We start from the raw sequence: 19,593 nt of genomic DNA on the forward strand, positions 1-19,593 counted from the left end.
GTAAGCTTAGTTTAAAAGATTTCATATATATCTTGTTTTAATGCACATAATATATAATTATAAAATAATAATATTTGCCTTTGCCCGCGACTTTTTTGGGTTAAAAATATGAAGAACTTTAGAGTCATATTTTACTACTATGTTTCCAATGTGTATGTGTGTTGTAATTACCATATACTACTACTATGTTTCCTTGGTAATAGTAGCCCATTTGTTTACACTATTATCGGTCAATTACTTTTGGTGTGAAAACATAATATTGATGAACCTCTTTAGCAGCATAATTGTAAAATTATCGTACCAACTCATTCATAACTAAAGTTATTTTGAAGATGGCATGTGAAGGTAGTGGCGTTGGTTTTTGATATGGTAATATGTCTAATAATATATTGAAATAGATTCTTGATCTTTATTTAAAAGAAAAATTTCCAATACTCATAAATCAAAGGAAGGTTTTAATAATCTGTGATATCATATATCTGTGCTACTGTTAGTTGATGTCAATGGGCATTAGTCATTACTCACTGTTGACTTGACATTAATATCATCATCATGTTGACTTGACATCTTTATGTGCTTGACATTAAAAGTCATGACGAATGTGAAAAGAACAATCAAAAGTCAAACAGAAAACTTGCAAATCAAGCACAAGAAACCAGTAAGAAAAGAAACTTGTAGTTTGTAAACGGCAAAACTGAAATATTGTGACTTTCATTTATTGAATTTGCGGGTGTTTTGTATTCATCATATTCGACTGATAATATATAAAAATGCCTAAAGTATCAGGTACGATAACATTCGTTTTATAATTATGCTTACTCATTTCGATAGAGTAGAGGTTATGAAAATGACTCCAAAAGGGACGTAAACTGTGTGAATAAGTTCATAAAGATGGTTTTAAATAAAGAACAGAATTTGCGTGCTTGGTTTAATATGTTTCAACTTTTTCTTTGGTCATTGTTACGGTTTCACCCATATATTTATGGTGCCATATATTGTGTCAAGGATGACTTAGCGTATAAAATGCCGGCTATGTTTGTACTAATAAGTAAAATATGGTTTAAACTTTTACGATTACATAGATATGGTATATAGTTGGTGGACACAATTTCTGCACTTAGGCGCTCATGAAATTGTATTTGTCTTCTTTGGGTTTTTATAAGTAAAAACCTAAGTTAAGACAACAACACTGTAAACATTTTGGGTATGTCCTCAGGGAAGCTATTGTTTTGACTATACACTGCCTTTTTCATGATTTGTTGTTTTTATGATTAGTTAAAGTCAAATGGGGAAAGGAGCTGTTCAAGGATGTTGAAGTAAATACAGATGATGATCCTGTGGTATTCAAGGCACAAATATTTGCCCTGACAGGTGTTCAGCCTGAAAGACAAAAGGTAGTTTGCAAAGGTGTTACCTTGAGGGATGATTCATGGGCCAATTTCAAATTAAGTAATGTAAGTAAATTTTTATTTTAATTATATCTCAAATAATAATTGACAAAGCAAAAACCTGATTTATGGCAAAGCACAAACTGTGGATATATTTTTAAAAAGAGTGATTCAATTAGTTTATTCACATCAGTTATTTAAATTTGATAAAGTTTCTGAAATAAATGTAACTATTGACAAATGAATAGTTGTTAATTTATAGATCTAGTAATAATAGCGAAATAAAGAAATATTTAAACTATTTAAATGCTTTTAGACTGACTGACTTTAATAATTGACCTAACTGTAGCTGGTTGTAACACCATTACTGAAACATGTATATGATATGTATAAGAAAAGTACACAATTGACAAATTTTATTTATTTTAGAATGCATTGGTGCTAGTAATGGGTAGCAAAGAAGAAGATTTGCCTACAGCTCCAGTGGAAAAAACTAAGTTTGTGGAGGATATGAATGAGTCTGAACTGGCAACGGCTGTAAGTGTAAAATTTACAAATTTAAATAACATTTTTTAATTGCTTTAACATTTTTTTTTTCGAAAGATCCTTAATTAATTGAAAATAATAATTATAAAAGTCCCTCTTCATATTTGTAAAAATAATTAAAGATATTCTGCAGATTTTCTTTTAGAGAGATTTAAAGTAAGTGCTTGTTAAGTGTTTTCTTTATTGATATCTTATTTTTCTAAGAGCTATGTAACCTAAAACTCTGTTTTATTTGTACAGCTGGATCTTCCTGAAGGGCTCATAAATTTAGGGAACACATGTTATATGAATGCAACAGTACAATGTCTTAAAACTGTACCAGAGTTAAGAAATGCATTACTAGATTATGATCCTAGTAAGTTACCATTAAATTGCACATGTTTTCTCTTTGATATAAAATGTTTCTTAATCTTAGATATTAATTTTTATTAATGTGCCTTTATCAGCATCTGGGGGTGGCACAGCCGGTGGTCTAACTGCAGCCCTAAGTGACACAATGAAAAATCTTGAAAGTGGGGGTCCCGGGGCCTGCGCAGCATCTGTATCAAGACTGCTCCTGGCTCTTCATGCTGCTGCCCCTAGGCTCGCTGAACGGGGAGCTGGAGGAGTATTAGCTCAGCAAGATGCATCTGAATGTTGGACAGAGATTGTTAGAGCACTGCGGGCAAGGCTACCTATGCCAGGATCTGACAGGTACTGTATAACTAAAGGCAAAATGACAAAGAAATTTGTGCTCTGATCAATAAGATATTCTCTCAAATGTTATATGGGAGAAAATAAAGAATTTATAATAATAAACTAATAAGTTTCAAAACTCACTGGGAGGTAACTCAACATAAACAAGATTATGCCTTGGATATAAAACTTTAGAGATGCATTAAAATTGTCACAAGTTATGTAAAAAATATAAAATTGTTTGTTTTCTTTTAGTAAATCTGTGATTGAAAAATACTTTGGTGGTACTCTGGATGTGGAGTGGGTGTGTAGTGAAGCTGAAGAGCCATCAACCAAGTCGGAAGAGTCTTTTCTTCAGCTATCGTGTTTTATCTCACAAGATGTCAAATATTTACAGTCTGGCCTTAGATCTGTAAGTACTGCAACATATTTCTTCCATCATCTAAAAAAAAAAAATGCTACTTTAAATTATCTTTGATGATTCTATAATTTTTTTTATATGATAATTCTTCCAATTTACCCATCATATTTATTTTTTTGTTTATTTTCCTTACTAATGTTGCCTGGAAGAGATCGCTTGTTAGCGATAAGGCCGCCTGATGCATTTCTTATAATTTTTATGTACTATGTTATTTGTTTTTCTGGAAATGTGACGAAGTGTAAATAAATAAACTTTTTTTTTTTTCAGAAAATGGTTGAACAGATTACGAAAATGTCAGAGTCATTGGGAAGAGATGCTGTTTATACTAAAACAGTGAGTATAACCTTGAAGAATAGTAAACTCCATATAATTTGAATGTGGATTAGAAAACTCATATATTATAGTTGAATAATTTTGATAACCTTATTTTTTAACCTGCACAGAGGATTTGGAAGAAACTTATTATTGATTATAAAATAAAATGTTGAACATTTCAGAGCAAAATTAGCCGTTTGCCTGCATACTTAACGGTTCAATTTGTCCGATTCTATTTCAAAGAAAAGGAAGCTATTAACGCTAAGATATTGAAAGATGTGAAATTTCCACTCGACCTTGATGTGTACGAATTGTGTTCACCCGAACTTCAGGAGAGGTTGACGCCTATGAGGAATAAATTCAAGGTAATATTATTTACATTCATGCATTAAATGTTTAACGGAAGTTCTGGATAGTCGTTGCCTTGGCTTTTTTAATGTACAATTTTGGGTTTTGGGTTTTTATCCATGGTAAAAATAAATGTTTTGGTATGGGCAAGCTGCCTTAGATGACTAAATATATGAGAGGGTGAGACGTAAGAACCTAACAACCCTAATACATAAATAGTGAAAATATAAATAAGTACGAGATGTCTGCACCAAGAGACCTAAGGTAACAGACGGCCCTACGGGTAGGATCAATTCTAGGTGGTGGGATTATCTCAAAGCTACCGGACAGGCTCACCACGATAATTAAGGGCTTGAAGTAGTCTTCGCCACTTTGAGAGGAAGCGAGAAATGAATAAGACAGAGCAATATTCAAATCTAATTTATTAATCAATAACATTATCTTGAATACTAATTGTACCTATTCGCACATACATGATATTATTCTAGTGATTTGGAGCCGTGTCAGCAGATGATCAATATTCAAATAAAATTAAATTAAAATTGCTCTTCAGCTGCTAATATTTAGATCACACGTGATCCATGTCACCAGTTGTTTGATGTTCAAATGATGAAATCTGAACAAAGGGCTTATTATGAAGGGATTGAATGATTTTTAGGAATTGGATGATGCATTAGTACAACAATCGCTCCCCGCTCGTAATAAGAACCAAGGGGACAACAAGGATCTAAGAAAAAAGAAACTGGTGCCATACTGGTTTGAAAATGGTAATCCTAGTTTATAATAACTTTAAAAAATAATATATATGATGACTGAATTGTCTTTATGTTAGTTATAAAGTATTGTCTAGAACTATCCCAGACCAGAAACAAAAAGTCCAGAATTTAAATTTTTCGAAATTTTTGTGTTGTAAGGAATTATAAATAAATTACTTTGCTTGAAGCCCTTTGAAGCTTTTCAACATATTTTATTAAATAAATTTAGTCTTATTTTATAACGAACTCTGAAATTTTGCGTTTGCGAGACATTGCCATAATTCAATATTAATTCAGGTAAATGAAATTGGAAACGAAAAGCCAACAACCTATATGTAATGTAATTAGTATGATAAAAACGTGATTCCAGACATAGGCAGCAACAACAGCGGCTTCTACCGCTTGCAGGCCGTGCTGACCCACCGCGGTCGCTCCTCTTCCTCGGGGCACTACGTGGCCTGGGTGGCCCGAGGGGACTCCTGGCTGCGCTGCGACGACGATACCGTCACGCCCGTCTCGGAGGAGGAGGTGCTCAAGCTGAGTGGAGGAGGTCAGTCACCCACAGTGCTCGTGAAATAGCGTGCTTATATAATATATATATATATATTTATCTGAGTTTGGGGCAAATTGGGACGAAGAACCTAATGAGGAACAAAGCTACAAATGTTATATTTGATAATATCAACACGATTTAGTTGTTTGAAGTGACCCGATCGTCAAATTCATGTCAATAAATACATGTTAAAACAAAATTGGCCTAATTTAATCAATAAATATAGTTATTGACTTCCTCGCAGGTGACTGGCACTGTGCATACCTGCTTCTATACGGACCTCGAGTGCTGGAAATACCGGAAGAAGACGAAGAGCCCATGGTCACAGATGTCACAGATGATATGGCCGGGAACCCTCCCACGGCACTCGCGTAAATTTAACCATACTTTAAGACCGTCTGACGTCACTGGCTCGTAGGCAGAAGGACAGTCGGAGAACATTTCATTTTTGAAATAAACTGCAACTAACTGTGACCGAGTGTACTAAACTCGTAAAATTGATTAAGATTTTATTCTCTTGTTTATAAACGTGATATAACCCTTACACAGTTATTAAAGGGTTCACTTTTGACGGAAAAGTCAGGTCTTTTTCATAACAATACTGTCCTTCAGTCTATGAAACTCAAATACCTGATATTACTGTACACGTCAACTCGATGTTCGATGTTTTTGTATTTGGCTGTAAATGTTTTAGGTAAATGCCAAATTCATAATATTTAAATGTCTATTATAACGATTGATGTGATTGCTACTGGACGAAGTCTTACGCTATTTTATTTATTAAAAATTCAATACAAAAAAGATTTATATGTTAAAAAATCTTACACTGAACAAATGCCTACGTGAAGAAAACAAATGTTTTGTCACACAGTAATATAATATATCTAAATTGAGAGACTTCATATATTTATTGGCTCATCTAAAGATCCCAAACTTTATTATCAGAGTGAACTCGGCCGCTAGTTCAAACGAATATTCTCGAATGTCTAGTGCTCAATAATTTTAACAAACGTAACATGTCAACGATGTGAAGTGAGTGGGTACTCATAAGTTATTATAATAAAGTATTTTAAACCATAGTTCTTGATTACTTATGAAGCATTAACAGAATCAAGAAAATGGAACAGAGAATGTGAATATTGTTGGCCATTTCCTTTAAAATGTTGGTGTAGAATAAAAATCTCGTGTATTGCATACATAGCTCATACGAACTTAATCAATTTTATAAAAAAATACAATAATTAGAGCGTGTTTTAATAAAAAATTAAAGGTCTCAAATTTGTAATTAAAAATATAATTTTAATAAATTAAAATCAGCATTTAATGCATTGCGATGTCGCTCCTCCTTCGCTTTTGTTGTTCTTTACATTCTATAATGTATTGACTTTTGTAAGACTTAACTATGAATAAATTTCTTAATAATATTGGTTATTTCAATTTCTATTATTTATGGAAACGATTTGTATTTGGTCTACGGTTACTTACAAAATAAATCTATTGCTGATTATATTCGGGTTAAAACATGGTTTTAAACTTCATGAACGCGAACGTAATAGAGAAATGGTTTATAATCTAAATATTTATATTTCGCTTTATTACATTTACTACAGAGCATATTTACACTTATGCTGTTCTTGTTTTATGTCAAGTTCGATCCTGATGACATTTAATATTGAAATAATATTAATCTGCGAGAAAACTTTTGCAATGGCGTTTTTAGAACAGCTGGAAGGAATTTCCAAAGTAGCTTTACGATTTCTCTGCCCCTGCATTTGGTTTATTTTCTCTGATCGATATAAAGGAACGTTTAAATGTTTGACAGCATTTATATTAGGTGTCTGCCTTGGGCAGGCTTACTTCCATTATTTATTAAAGTTTATTTTGCCCAACACAATTGGTCTATCGCTGGGATTAATAATAAGTGTATTTTTAGGTAAGTTTATTTTTTAAATAGCATCATCGTAGCTGCCGGTTTTAATGTTTTGTCACCGTTTTAGGTATAGGAAACGCAATATCAATTCAAATAAGATGTATTTCTGTACTTTTACTGCCGATGTACTGTGGGAAAGCTGGGAGAGGTATATTAAAGGCTTTTGTGCTTGCATACGTCGTTGCAGGTAAATATTCTTCGTAATGTTTTATAGTATAGGGTCGAACGTGCAGCCGCCGATGGACAGGAACACCATCACGCTCAGTCGCGCCTTTTAGATTCCGCGCGATTCCGAAATACTTCAATGGGAGGCTTTTTACGGAATATATAACGGTTAAAACTATCTAACTTAACAACGTAGGGCTAAATGCCCTAATCCCTAATGGGTTACATATTGAAATAAACGTTTATAACATGTTACGTATGAAAAATATGGAAATAAGAACGGGGGATTAAGCATATATGTATTCCAATCCATTAGAATTTTTATTAATTGTGATTTGGTTAAGGTACCGAACGTTATAGGTCCTATAACAAATATGGCTTTTAATGCGAAAGAAGTGGTTCGCGTCTTTGCCTGTAGCACCCAGCTGTCATGTAATATCACAAGAATAAAATACAATTTTATAGCTAATCCATTCAGAAGGGCGCTGCTGAGTATGAACCCTGAAACAGATGAATTCAAAGGTACGTTAAGGTTTGTATTTAGACTAATGCATAGTGGAACAATGAATATATATTCTTGGAAAGTGTTGAAAACTGTAAAATAATTTATCTGTCTTTTGGTGTTTAAGTTTTGTGAAGTATATAATACATTTCGGGCAATTAAATTACACATTGATTAAGGCCCTTGTAATATTATTTTTAATTCACGTATGTAAATAATTAAAGAATATAAAGAGGATTTTATAATATAAGTTTCGAGTGTTTCTGACGTCAGCTATATTAAGTAATTTAAAGTATTATGTTTTTTTTAGGTCTATTAGAGACATTGTAAACCCTATAGAAATCGAACTGGAGAACAGTATAGAAATTCAGAATACGAAAGTGGAGAATGATATTGTCGACGACATGTTCTATTTTCGACATAAATCTGATCAAATTCAGGAGAAATACCGGTAATACAATACCATTGTTTTTAAATAATAATATTGTACAGGATATAATAAATGAACTATAAGAAATATTTTAGAGTTAATTCATATTTGTCAAAATGTATCCTTTTCTTAACTTTCTGTTATAAAGAACAGATGTTGACTCATGAAGGGCCGGAAGTGTCCGTTAATTCGCATCCGACACGCTTGCATATTTGAAACGTATAATTATCAATTTAACACATGTATTTAGATAATGAACTAGTAACATTCACTATTTTTTTAATATTTATAAATAACTAATGTGTTATATATATAACTTCTACGATTTAAATAATTATTTTCGGTTTTTTAAATAATAAGCCCACATTTCACCTACGTCACTGTTAACGTTATACGGGTTTAAACTTATTTAAAGCATTAAAAATTATTTATGTTCTAGATAATATTGTCTTTAAAAGACGTAATTGTCAACCCGTTTATATTTTTTTAGGATATCTGCCAAAGACCCTGAACCAATTCAATATTGGAAGAAATACATACAAAAGATAGAACTACGCTGTCAAAGACAAATTGACCACGCAGTTGTCTACTGTATGCGTATATTTTCTTCTTCATATAATATTTGCTATAGCATTTTACCGATACATGCTGGTATCATGTGCTGGCCATTGATGCTTCAAAACGCTTGTCATATTGACCGTTATCTTGGTTCTCTTTGCAAATATGAGGAGCTGGTAAGTTAAATACCGATGTCCCTTTCCAGTTACAATTGTAAAGCAAAAATGCACCAGAATCATGGTACGCTAGTGCTTTACCAGCCTTTTGTTTTAAAATATTAATAATAGATATATCATATCAATACCACGTTTCAGTTAGATCCCGGACTTGGAGAAGGTTATATGTATTTGAAGAAAGCTTCGGTCACATTTATTGAAAATCTTAATGACGTCAACATATCCGTGCGTGAAATTGTTGAAAATGATCCGCAGGTATGTTTACATAATAAGATTATCTAGTGGCGCTAATACCCTATACCGGTCTTAGGGTAAGATTTAGAGTCGAGGTTTAGCGTAAATTAAGTATAACTACTGAACAGAACAGGCCCGTAGGAGGCCCCGATACGTCTAAACGGATCCGGATGATCAAATAACAGTAGGTAGCTAATGACACATTAAAAGCCGGGCTGGTGGCAAAGCCACTTCCAATTAGGGAAAATACAGCCTTCCCAGGGGAAGGCTAGGTCCCTTACTTCATAGGTACTTCGCTCACTATGCCCTGCCCTTCAGGCGATTGACCACCCCGCGACGGCCCAAGCCGAGGGCCGAGTCTCTCAGGAGACGCCCTTGCGCTAGTCGCGGGAAAAAGCCCATTCAGGCCAACAGCGACATTCCATAAAAAAAAAACAATCCAACCACTAGGCCATAATATAGCTCGAATCGGCAAAATAATAGTACGCAGAAGCTACAGTCTTCAATAATAAAACGTTTTCAGTGTCGTCTAGCTAAAGAGAGCGCAGAACAATTAATTGATGCATTTAAAGAAAAATACAGTATAATGCAAGGAGCTATTCTAGTAGTAAATGTTTGTTTGGCTCTTCTCTTTCTACGACTTGTGACGTCGGCGCAAAGTTACCACGACCTATATTTAACTAATATCGATTATGACAATGTGTATATAACTGGATACTTTAAGAGAATCGATCAGAGGCGTAGAGATAAACATAAATGTACGTTACTACCCTTAAAAAAGGTTAGAATATATTATTTACAATTTTATATAATTAAGAAGCTTTTAGGTAATTTAAATTATCAGTAATAGACTATGAATATGGATACCAAAGCTTATGTACTTAACAATTACGTATTGAATTTATATGTTCTATATTAAATACTTCGCGATTTTTTATAGTAACGAATACAAATCCTTAAAAAGTATTATATCATGCAATTAAATGGTTTACTCGATATTTTATAATCAATTTCAGATGGAAAGAAATCGTTATATAGACGTCTACCTAACGTCATACATTCCGTCTGAACGTAGCAAACTTTTCACCCAGATCTTAAAGCTAACGCTAGAAGCTATAACGGCAACAACATTTGTGATGCTGGACCGTCTCTTCTACGAAGCCTTGAATGTGGTCCGGCAGTACGCAGACTCGGAACATTATGGGATTGGAGATTTGGATGTTCTGGTAAATGTTTTTACTGTCCCATTATAAATTCCTTGTCAATAGATAAACCATAGTTTATTAGGTAAAGTAACTTTTATAATTTTGTACGATTTACAACCGTACAGGTATTGCAATGTAAATGACACCATGCAATATGATTTGCTTGTGTGTTCATTTACATTATATCTTATTATATTCACTAAAGTTAGTCGGCATTCAGACCTCGTACCGGGCGCGACTCTTAATCTTATCTCACCCCACTAGTTTAGTCCATTTGCTCATAAAATAAATAATAATCTTTAAATATCTTAATAATTTATCCCAACCCCGAACATTGGTCCTTCGAGCCATTAGTCGTATTTTTGGCAGGATCAGAGCGCGTGTGCTTTTGCAATATTTTTGTGCTTAGTGTGTGTGTTATACTGATACCTGCGCATCAAAAGAATACATCTAGAACTACGATTTATGGATACATCTCTTTTATCCTAATCACATTGCTTTAGAAAGGCAATATACCTCAACATTTGTACACCTCGTAACCTCGGTGCCTTAGGAAGGCACTATACCATCTTCACCTCGTGACCTCAGTGCCTTAGAAGGGCACTACATCTCTTCACCTCGTAACCTCGGTGCCTTAGGAAGGCACTACATCTCTTCACTTCGTGACCTCGGTGCCCTAGGAAGGCACTACATCTCTTCACCTCGTGACCTCGGTGCCTTAGGAAAGCACTACATCTCTTCACCTCGTAACCTCGGTGCCTTAGGAAGGCACTACATCTCTTCACTTCGTGACCTCGGTGCCCTAGGAAGGCACTACATCTCTTTACCTCGTGACTTCGGTGCCTTAGGAAGGCACACTACATCTCGGATTCAGTACAACCTTGCAGGTATTGCGAGGATATCTTGAGCAACTTATCAGCTGAACAAGTAAGGTTATATTGTTATCTCTAATAATCTTTAATTATGTCCACAATGGAAGATATTTTAGCTACCCAACAACAGTTGGTGGACGCATTGGATAAGCTTTATATCAACTTTAAGAAGGATGGAGCGGAGCGAAAGACTCCCGATTATATACGTCGTCGTTTGGAAACGTTAGAACAATATTTTACAGATATTCATAACAACCATATGACACTTTTATCTTTTAGTGATCAGTCTCATGAATATTTTACTTTTAATAAATACGAGCAGATTAAGAAAAAATATGGTGATATTAAGACAACCTTAATAAATTATAAGCCTTTGGCAAGCATTAAAAAATCCCCTGAATTACAACCTCCAACGTTTCAAGTCCCGTCTACCTCTAACGCATCGACCTCTAATGAATCTCAGGAAATATCTCTCAAAAATAACTCTAATATGAGTAAAACAGAAGAGCTCATGAGAAAACAAACTACAAATTTTAAAGCTTTTCTGAGAACTGCCTCGAGTATAGAACTTGACTTTATCTCGGAAAAGTGGGAGTTAGAAGACATCCTAAAGACCTTGCAAGTCCGTTGGACTGCGATTGATAGCTTACATTGGGAGTTGGACAATGAACTTTGTGGTTCCAACCGAGAATATGAAGATCAATTTACAAATTACGAAAAATATTACATTAAAGTTAAGAAGGATATCAATAAAAAGATGTGGTCGGTATCACACATCGAGAAAACAACCCCTAAAATGGAGTTACCAACCTTCGAGGGAAATTATAACCAATGGGTCTCCTTCAAAGATCTCTTTACGGAAACTATTCATAGTAACCCATCTCTTTCAAATGCGCAGAAATTACAATTTCTCAAAAGTAAGGTTAAGGGTGAACCTGAGAAGTTGATTCAACATCTCCAGGTAAGCTCAGATAATTATCTCATTAGCTGGAATATTCTCAGTCATCGATATGATAATAAGCGCCTAATCTTTACATCTCACCTTAACAATCTCTTAAATATTCCTAATATTCAATACCAGTCATATAATCATATCAAACGCATTCACGATGTTACAAACGAGAGTATAAATGCGATAGAAAATCTTGGAATTAACGTTTCTTCCTGGGATCCCTTCCTTGTATGTATATTGTCTCAGAAGTTAGACGCAGACACGTACAATGAATATATACAGTCTTTGAAATCGCCGAGAGAATTACCCGTATTACAAGATTTTTTGCAGTTTTTAGAAACTAAGTTTATGACCCTAGAAACTTCACGGAAGAAGCAAGAAAATCACACCCCAAAAGTGTCATATCATAACTTCAATCAATATAAACCTTCAAAAAATTTAAATAATCAATCATCATCTTCGAAAAATTTTAATCATAACTTTAGACAAAGTTATAATAATCCTAAGTATACTTATTCTACAAATCAGGTTATTTCGCAACCGACACATTCCAGTAATAAAATTATTGAAAAACGCAAGCTGTGTCCGGTGTGTAATTCAAGCGATCATCGTATACATTTATGCCAAAAATTATTAAATATGCAGCCTATCGCACGAAGAAATGCTATTGCAAAATTGAACCTTTGTATCAACTGTTTACATTATCATGAAGGTAAAAAATGCCTTTCGCAATTAATGTGCAAGGAATGTAATAAAAATCATAATACAATTTTACATGAATGTTTTACAAAAGATAATATGACACCGGACGTTTCACGATCTAGGTTACACGTGCCCCGGGTTGTGAAACATTTACCTCAACAACAAGAAATTAACACATTAGTATCTTTTCCAAGTGACCCTGCCGAAATATTACTTGCCACTGTGATTATTAAGATACAGGCAGCGGATGGGTCTTATAAAAATATGAGAGCTCTTTTAGATCAGGGCTCACAAATCTCAATTATCAGTGAAAATGCTGCTCAATTATTAAAAATACCTCGACAAAAATGTAATGGTTACATTTCTGGGATAGGAAATACAGAAAACAATTGCAAGGGCAAAATCTCTATCAAGTGTTTATCGATAGTCAATGATTATACCTTTAACACGGATGTATTTATTATGAAAAAACTTGTAAGGAACTTACCGAGCTATACCCTGCCAAAACCAAATTGGCCTGAGCTTAATCATATAAGATTAGCTGATTCAGAATTTTATAAAAGTAGCCCTATTGATATATTATTCGGCGCTGATGTTTATTCAGATATTATCTTGGACGGTATTTGTAGATTTCAAGAAAGGTTTCCGATTGCGCAACAAACGCAGTTGGGATGGATAATAACCGGTAATTATAAAACCTATCAGTGTAATATAATCCTTAATAACGATATCCAAAGGTTTTGGGAAGTGGAAGATATTCATGAACCCTTAAATATGTCACAGGAAGATCAAAATTGTATAGAGTTTTTTCAGAATACAACCTCAAGACGTGACGACGGCAGTTACGTTGTGAAAATACCTTTTAAAGAAAATCTCGAGGAAAAATTGGGCGAATCGAAGTCAAAGTCTATCGCTCAATTTATTCAATTGGAAAATAAACTTATTAAAAAACCTTATTTAGCTAGTGATTATAAATTATTTATATCGGAGTACAGAGAGCTCGGACACATGATACCCGTTGTGTCACGCGCCGCCGTAGAGTCGGGTTGCTACTTATCGCACCATTGTGTACAACGAGCGGAATCATCAACTACGAAATTGCGAGTTGTTTTTAATGCCTCTTCGAAAACTTCGAGTGGATTTAGCCTTAATGATCTTATGTGTAGGGGGCCAAATCTACAACAAGACCTTCAAACACTAATCTTAAAATGGCGACAATTTAAATATGGTTTTACAGCCGACATAGAGAAAATGTTTCGCAATATTTGGCTTCATTCAGAACATCAAAAATTCCAGAAGATTATTTGGAGAGATGATCAATCCCAACCCTTAGGTGAATTTCAGCTAGCCACTGTAACTTATGGAACTAAGGCCGCACCTTTCTTGGCCATGATGATCCTGAAAAGACTTGCAATCGATGAACGATCAAATTATCCTTCCAGTATCGCACCTGCTGTGTTAGAAAGCTCATTTTACATGGACGATCTGTTGCATGGGACTCACTCTGCACAAACAGCAATAGAGCTGAAGAACGATTTAATTAAACTACTTAAATCTGGAGGTTTCAATCTTAGAAAATGGCGTTCAAACTTACCTCTCCTTTTAGAAGACATGAACGATTCCGAGAAAGAATTCGACTTTAAGCGCCAGGAGTCAACTAAAACTTTAGGCCTTCGTTGGAATCCCAATACCGACGAATTTATCTTTTATCCTATTAATTATATCCCAAATATTACCCCTACTAAGCGACAATTATTGTCCGAAATCTCAAAACTTTATGACCCCTTGGGCTGGCTGGCACCAGTCACTACAAAACTTAAAATTTTATTTCAAGAAACTTGGAAGTCTGATCTAGGATGGGATCAGCCGATACCTCATAAATTAGTCTTAGAATGGACTAAAATAAAATTCGACATATCCTATATATCGCAATTTAAAATACCTCGATGGTTACAAACACAGGAAAGTGACATAGTGGAGCTCCATGGTTTTTGCGATGCTAGTACAAAAGCTTACGCATGTGTTGTTTATTGTAGAATACGAAGAAAAGATACAACACATGTCACCATTGTAGCGGCAAAATCCAAAGTAGTTCCTATAAAAAAGACCTTATCCATACCCCGTTTGGAACTTTGCGGAGCTTTGTTGTTAGCTAAATTAATGAAAAATATTGTCGAATCCCTATCTAATTTCAGAGTGCATGTTTACGGTTGGGTCGATTCTATGGCAGTCCTAGGATGGATAAATGGCGAACCCGAAAAATGGAAACCCTTTGTTGCAAACCGTGTCAGAATGATTTGTGAAATAATCCCAAAAAATATGTGGAGATATATTAATTCCTCGGAAAACCCGGCTGATTGTGCAAGTCGTGGGTCGACAGCTCTTCACTTGACAAGTCTTTCGCTTTGGTGGCACGGGCCTGAATGGTTATCTCAATGTAATCTCAAAGAGCATTCTGAAAAGCCTACATATACTACAGATATAGATCTGAAAAAGAAAAACCTGGTTAATACAATAACCACCAATCCCAATTATATAATACAACAGTTATTGGATAAATATAGCTCTTTTAGAAAACTTATAAGAATTTTAGCCTATATTATAAAATTTATCGACAAAATTATTTATAAAAAAACGTTTGAAAATAATTATCTTAGTTTTAAAGATTTGAGTAATGCGAGAGAAATGATAATTAGACATGTTCAGAAAGAATATTTTTTTCAGGAAATATCTGAACTTTCTGTCGCTAAGGTTTTAAATAAAAAGAGTCAAATACTAAATCTTAACCCCGTTTTAGACTCAACTGGATTGCTCCGAGTCGGTGGACGGCTAAAAAACTCAAACATCGATCCTGAAATGAAATATCCTATAATTATTCCATCACAGTCGAAGTTAGCTGAGCTTATTATAGACGAAGCCCACGAACTTGTTTTTCATGGTGGGGCAAAACTAACCGCAGGTTTTATACGGCAAAAATACTGGATCCTTAGAGGAAATAGTGCTGTCAAAAAGAGATTACGATCATGTGTAAAATGTAAAAAAGTTGATCCTACATTACAACATCAACTTATGGGCGATTTACCCCCTTCTCGAGTTACACCTAGCCGACCTTTTCATAGTACGGGGATTGATTTTACGGGACATGTTTTAGTCAAGGCAAACAAAGGCCGTGGAATCAAAACAACAAAAGGATACGTAGCAGTCTTTATATGTATGGTCACAAAAGCTGTGCATTTAGAATTAGTATCAGATCTTACCACGACAGCTTTTATCTCTGCGTTGCGGCGAATGTCAGCTAGAAGAGGGGTTCCGCGACATATTTTTAGCGATCAAGGAACAAACTTCATAGGTGCCAACAATATACTACGACAAGAGTATACACAGATCTCAGAAATCCTATCAAGTGCTGAGTGTACCTCAGTTATATCAGAAATGAATATAGATTGGCATTTCAACGCCCCATCGTGGCCTTCAGCGGGTGGACTTTGGGAGGCTGCTGTAAAAAGCCTTAAACATCATCTTAAACGAGTGGTTGGCGAACAAAAACTCACCTTTGAAGAATATTCAACTCTTTTATCTCAGCTCGAGGCTTGTTTGAACTCTCGACCTCTTTGTCCATTGACAGAAGATCCCGAAAACCTAGACTTTTTAACACCGGCCCATTTCCTAGCAAGCGGTCCTAACTTGACCATTTTTGAGACAGAAAATGATCTTAGAACTCGATGGCACTTAACTCAGAAAATCTATCATGATATTTGGGTCAAATGGAAGAATGAATATCTCTCACAATTATCTATTAGATCCAAGTGGAAACGACCTCAAAAAGATCTCAACTTGAACGATATAGTCATCATAAAAGATGAAAATCTTCCGCCCGGTAAATGGGCCTTAGGGCGTGTTGTAGAGCTACATCCCGGAAGTGACGGGCTGGTGAGAGTCGTCACTCTTAAAACCAAGAACGGTTTTATTAAACGCCCAGTCGTTAAGTTATCTCTTCTACCTACAAATAATAATAATCAATCTTTAAACCATGAGAAGGTCGATGAAAAGAAGCCTAAAGCGAAGAATTTCAGCGGCATCTCTTTCTCTGCTATGGTTTTATCTTTATCATTATTTTTCCTTTCAATACTAAGTTCTGGTCAAGCTCAGTATAGTTACACACCCCGTGAAAAGTGATAGTGTTGTGAGTGAGTGTGAAGTTAGGGAAAAAAGGCATTCTTATCATAATAATATAAGTGTTTTCACTGTGTTGAGTGAGTAATTTAAATTCAAAAAGTCAATCCAGTGTAAGTGTAAATAAACAAGATCGACCTTCCTCGCCGATCTTTCGTGTGTTTTCCCTTTCGGAATTAAATATAAGTGAATCTTTGTAGCTAATATGATAAATGTAAATCATTTTCTCACCCACAACTAATCATAACATATAGTAAACACTATATAAACATTTAATATTAAAATTTGTGTATCACCTTGTTAGTCTTAAGTTCATCCTCCATTTTACTAACCCTCATCTTTTCCTCCCCCGGGAACATGTACGATTTACAACCGTACAGGTATTGCAATGTAAATGACACCATGCAATATGATTTGCTTGTGTGTTCATTTACATTATATCTTATTATATTCACTAAAGTTAGTCGGCATTCAGACCTCGTACCGGGCGCGACTCTTAATCTTATCTCACCCCACTAGTTTAGTCCATTTGCTCATAAAATAAATAATAATCTTTAAATATCTTAATAATTTATCCCAACCCCGAACAAATTTTCCCTTGTATGTTTTTGTTCGTTTAACGTATGAAGTAATCCACTGCGAGACTCCCTTCTTATTTATTTATTATTACAGAAATACATACATTATCCTTACAGCCTATGCCAATACGATAATGTCGTGAAACATTAAATAACATATAATAAAGTAGGTACATATATAATATTACACACATAATATACACAACATCGCTACTGTGAATTCACTCTGCGAACATATAAATATGTCGATTGTGTCAGAGACAGCATTCAGTAGGCGCAACGTCTTTGATAACGGGGATCTGTGCAAAAGACTGGTTCTTGCCCTTGGTATCGCAAATAACCTAGGCCTTCGCCGTCGCACATATCCCATAGATACGAAGAGACCCAGTTCTTGGAGTACACTTGGGTTGCACACTACACCCCTCAAGACTTTCAGTACGTAGTAGGCCAACTGTAAGTCCCGTCTGGTTTCCAATTTATTGTACCCCACCATCCCTAAGACAAGACTTATATAGTAACTTGTCTAGAAATAGTAATTTAAATTTCTTTTGACCCAAGTTTATGAAGAATGTCTTTGGGCGCATTTTGATCATAAAATTGCCGTTCATTGTTGTCTAAGATTTCGACAAAAAATTCAATTTTAAAGACACACACGAATTCTTTGGCCAATATTTATCAAAGATGCGTAATAGTTACAGATCATTCATTTTCCAAAATTTATAGGTGGAAGGAAAAGGATTCCTTGCAAGCATGGTTCGTAAAGTTATCGATGGTTTGGGTAAAGTGAACACAAGTTCAATATGCTTATCCAACAAGGAATGTCTGCCGGAGCCCCATGCAATATTGCCAAGCTATTACTTTAAAATATATGGAGGATATTTGTGGATATTAGCGCTATTGTATTTAAATCCTTACACATTGAGATTACGAAGGTGCTGATTTAAGTTTTTATTATTTAAGCCTGAGAACTCCCCAGGACGGATATTGATGAAATGTGATAAGCGTGCGAATTTCTTTAAATTAAAAAATTATGTCAAAGCCCCATATTTCTAATATATAAAATTCTCGTGTCACAATGTTCGTTCCCATACTCCTCCGAAAGGGCTCGACCGATTCTTATGAATTTTTTTATGCATATTCAGTAGGTCTGAGAATCGGCTACTAATCTATCTTTCAAACCCCTAAATTTATATTTTTTAGATGCTGAATTAATTTCATGCTATATACTTTATTATATACATACAAATAATTTCAGACTAATCTGTGGTTTTTTCTACCCACATCGCGAGAAACAGAGAATATTGCATCTCTACAACGATATTCTCAAAAAACGTTTAAGAATGCAGAAAACACTACGTAAAAAAGCCGTGCAAGCAGTGAGGGCGCACTATCTGTCGGGAGAAAATCTTCTTAGTTTAAGGATAAGGTTCCCACAGCTGCTGGGATGGCTGGGAGCTTTACCCCTCGCGAGGATGAAGTGTCTTATATGCGAAGAAATTGAACCAAATTTAAAAAAACGTATGTAGATGTCAAGTCAAATATCCTTTTTCGCTACGTATCTGTATGACGCTCCAATTCACTTTAACTGTAGTTTGAATAGATTTTTGCAAAAAATTAAATCAATTTGATGGTTTAGTTTATGTAGGGCAAGTCTTTTAAAAATTCAAATTTGTCTTTTTGTTAAACGATGGTGAAAATTATATTTTTTTACGAAATAAGAGGTTTAAATATTTAATACTGTAAATTTTCCAGGTTGCGATAAGAGCTGGCATAACTGTTCCAGCATTAGATGTCCGTTCGTATACTGCGATGAGTGCTGGAAGGACGTTGGAAGCAGTTGCCTGGCCTGCGACCCAGCTCTCAATGAGCTCAGTGACGTTGACTCTTTGAGTGACGATCAGCCTCCGAGATACTAATGAGTAACTTAAAACTACGTAAAGAATTTGCGGTAGATACCTTAGCGCTAAGTCTCTAAATGAAACAAGAAGTTTTCACTTATTCATTAGTTGAAAAATTATCTAAATTTATATTTTAGTATACTGGCTTCAGAGTTCAGGATATGCTAAACTACACATCCTAAGTCATAAATATGTTTATGTACATACCAATAAAACT

The 19,593-nt window shown here is 34.8% G+C and overlaps 3 protein-coding genes across 3 annotated transcripts; all 3 read left to right on the forward strand.

Annotated features, from left to right (window-relative positions):
• Positions 1-595: 595 nt before the first annotated feature.
• LOC125063062 (ubiquitin carboxyl-terminal hydrolase 14) lies at positions 596-6,425 on the forward strand. The gene is made up of 11 exons (XM_047669298.1): positions 596-786; positions 1,276-1,454; positions 1,818-1,925; positions 2,175-2,289; positions 2,381-2,627; positions 2,865-3,021; positions 3,298-3,363; positions 3,528-3,710; positions 4,352-4,460; positions 4,819-4,998; positions 5,246-6,425. The coding sequence occupies exons 1-11, from the start codon at positions 771-773 to the stop codon at positions 5,374-5,376; spliced, it is 1,491 nt and encodes a 496-aa protein (XP_047525254.1). The 5' UTR covers positions 596-770; the 3' UTR covers positions 5,377-6,425.
• A 384-nt stretch (positions 6,426-6,809) lies between these two features.
• Positions 6,810-19,586, forward strand: LOC125063061 (protein sneaky-like). The gene is made up of 10 exons (XM_047669297.1): positions 6,810-7,118; positions 7,457-7,628; positions 7,909-8,049; positions 8,519-8,762; positions 8,901-9,017; positions 9,520-9,777; positions 10,013-10,222; positions 18,202-18,410; positions 18,734-18,996; positions 19,231-19,586. Exons 1-10 carry the CDS (start codon positions 7,055-7,057, stop codon positions 19,392-19,394), a joined length of 1,842 nt encoding a protein of 613 aa, XP_047525253.1. The 5' UTR covers positions 6,810-7,054; the 3' UTR covers positions 19,395-19,586.
• LOC125063063 lies at positions 10,483-15,337 on the forward strand. The gene is made up of 2 exons (XM_047669299.1): positions 10,483-12,360; positions 13,368-15,337. Exons 1-2 carry the CDS (start codon positions 11,165-11,167, stop codon positions 13,414-13,416), a joined length of 1,245 nt encoding a protein of 414 aa, XP_047525255.1. The 5' UTR covers positions 10,483-11,164; the 3' UTR covers positions 13,417-15,337.
• Positions 19,587-19,593: the final 7 nt, after the last annotated feature.

The sequence above is a fragment of the Pieris napi genome, chromosome 2 (assembly GCF_905475465.1).
Source record: "Pieris napi chromosome 2, ilPieNapi1.2, whole genome shotgun sequence".
Taxonomy (NCBI): Eukaryota; Metazoa; Arthropoda; class Insecta; order Lepidoptera; family Pieridae; genus Pieris; species Pieris napi.

Excerpts from the sequence above, each read along its gene's own strand:
- LOC125063062 (XM_047669298.1), top strand. Across the intron at positions 3,364-3,527 it reads ATGCTGTTTATACTAAAACA|AGCAAAATTAGCCGTTTGCC; the intron begins GTGAGTATAACC and ends TGAACATTTCAG. Across the intron at positions 3,711-4,351 it reads CTATGAGGAATAAATTCAAG|GAATTGGATGATGCATTAGT; the intron begins GTAATATTATTT and ends AATGATTTTTAG.
- LOC125063061 (XM_047669297.1), top strand. The coding sequence starts at position 7,055 with ATGTACTGTGGGAAAGCTGGGAGAGGTATATTAAAGGCTTTTGTGCTT. Across the intron at positions 7,629-7,908 it reads GAATTCAAAGGTACGTTAAG|GTCTATTAGAGACATTGTAA; the intron begins GTTTGTATTTAG and ends TGTTTTTTTTAG. Across the intron at positions 8,763-8,900 it reads TTTGCAAATATGAGGAGCTG|TTAGATCCCGGACTTGGAGA; the intron begins GTAAGTTAAATA and ends ACCACGTTTCAG.
- LOC125063063 (XM_047669299.1), top strand. The coding sequence starts at position 11,165 with ATGTCCACAATGGAAGATATTTTAGCTACCCAACAACAGTTGGTGGAC. Across the intron at positions 12,361-13,367 it reads CAAGATTTTTTGCAGTTTTT|GGTTTCCGATTGCGCAACAA; the intron begins AGAAACTAAGTT and ends GATTTCAAGAAA.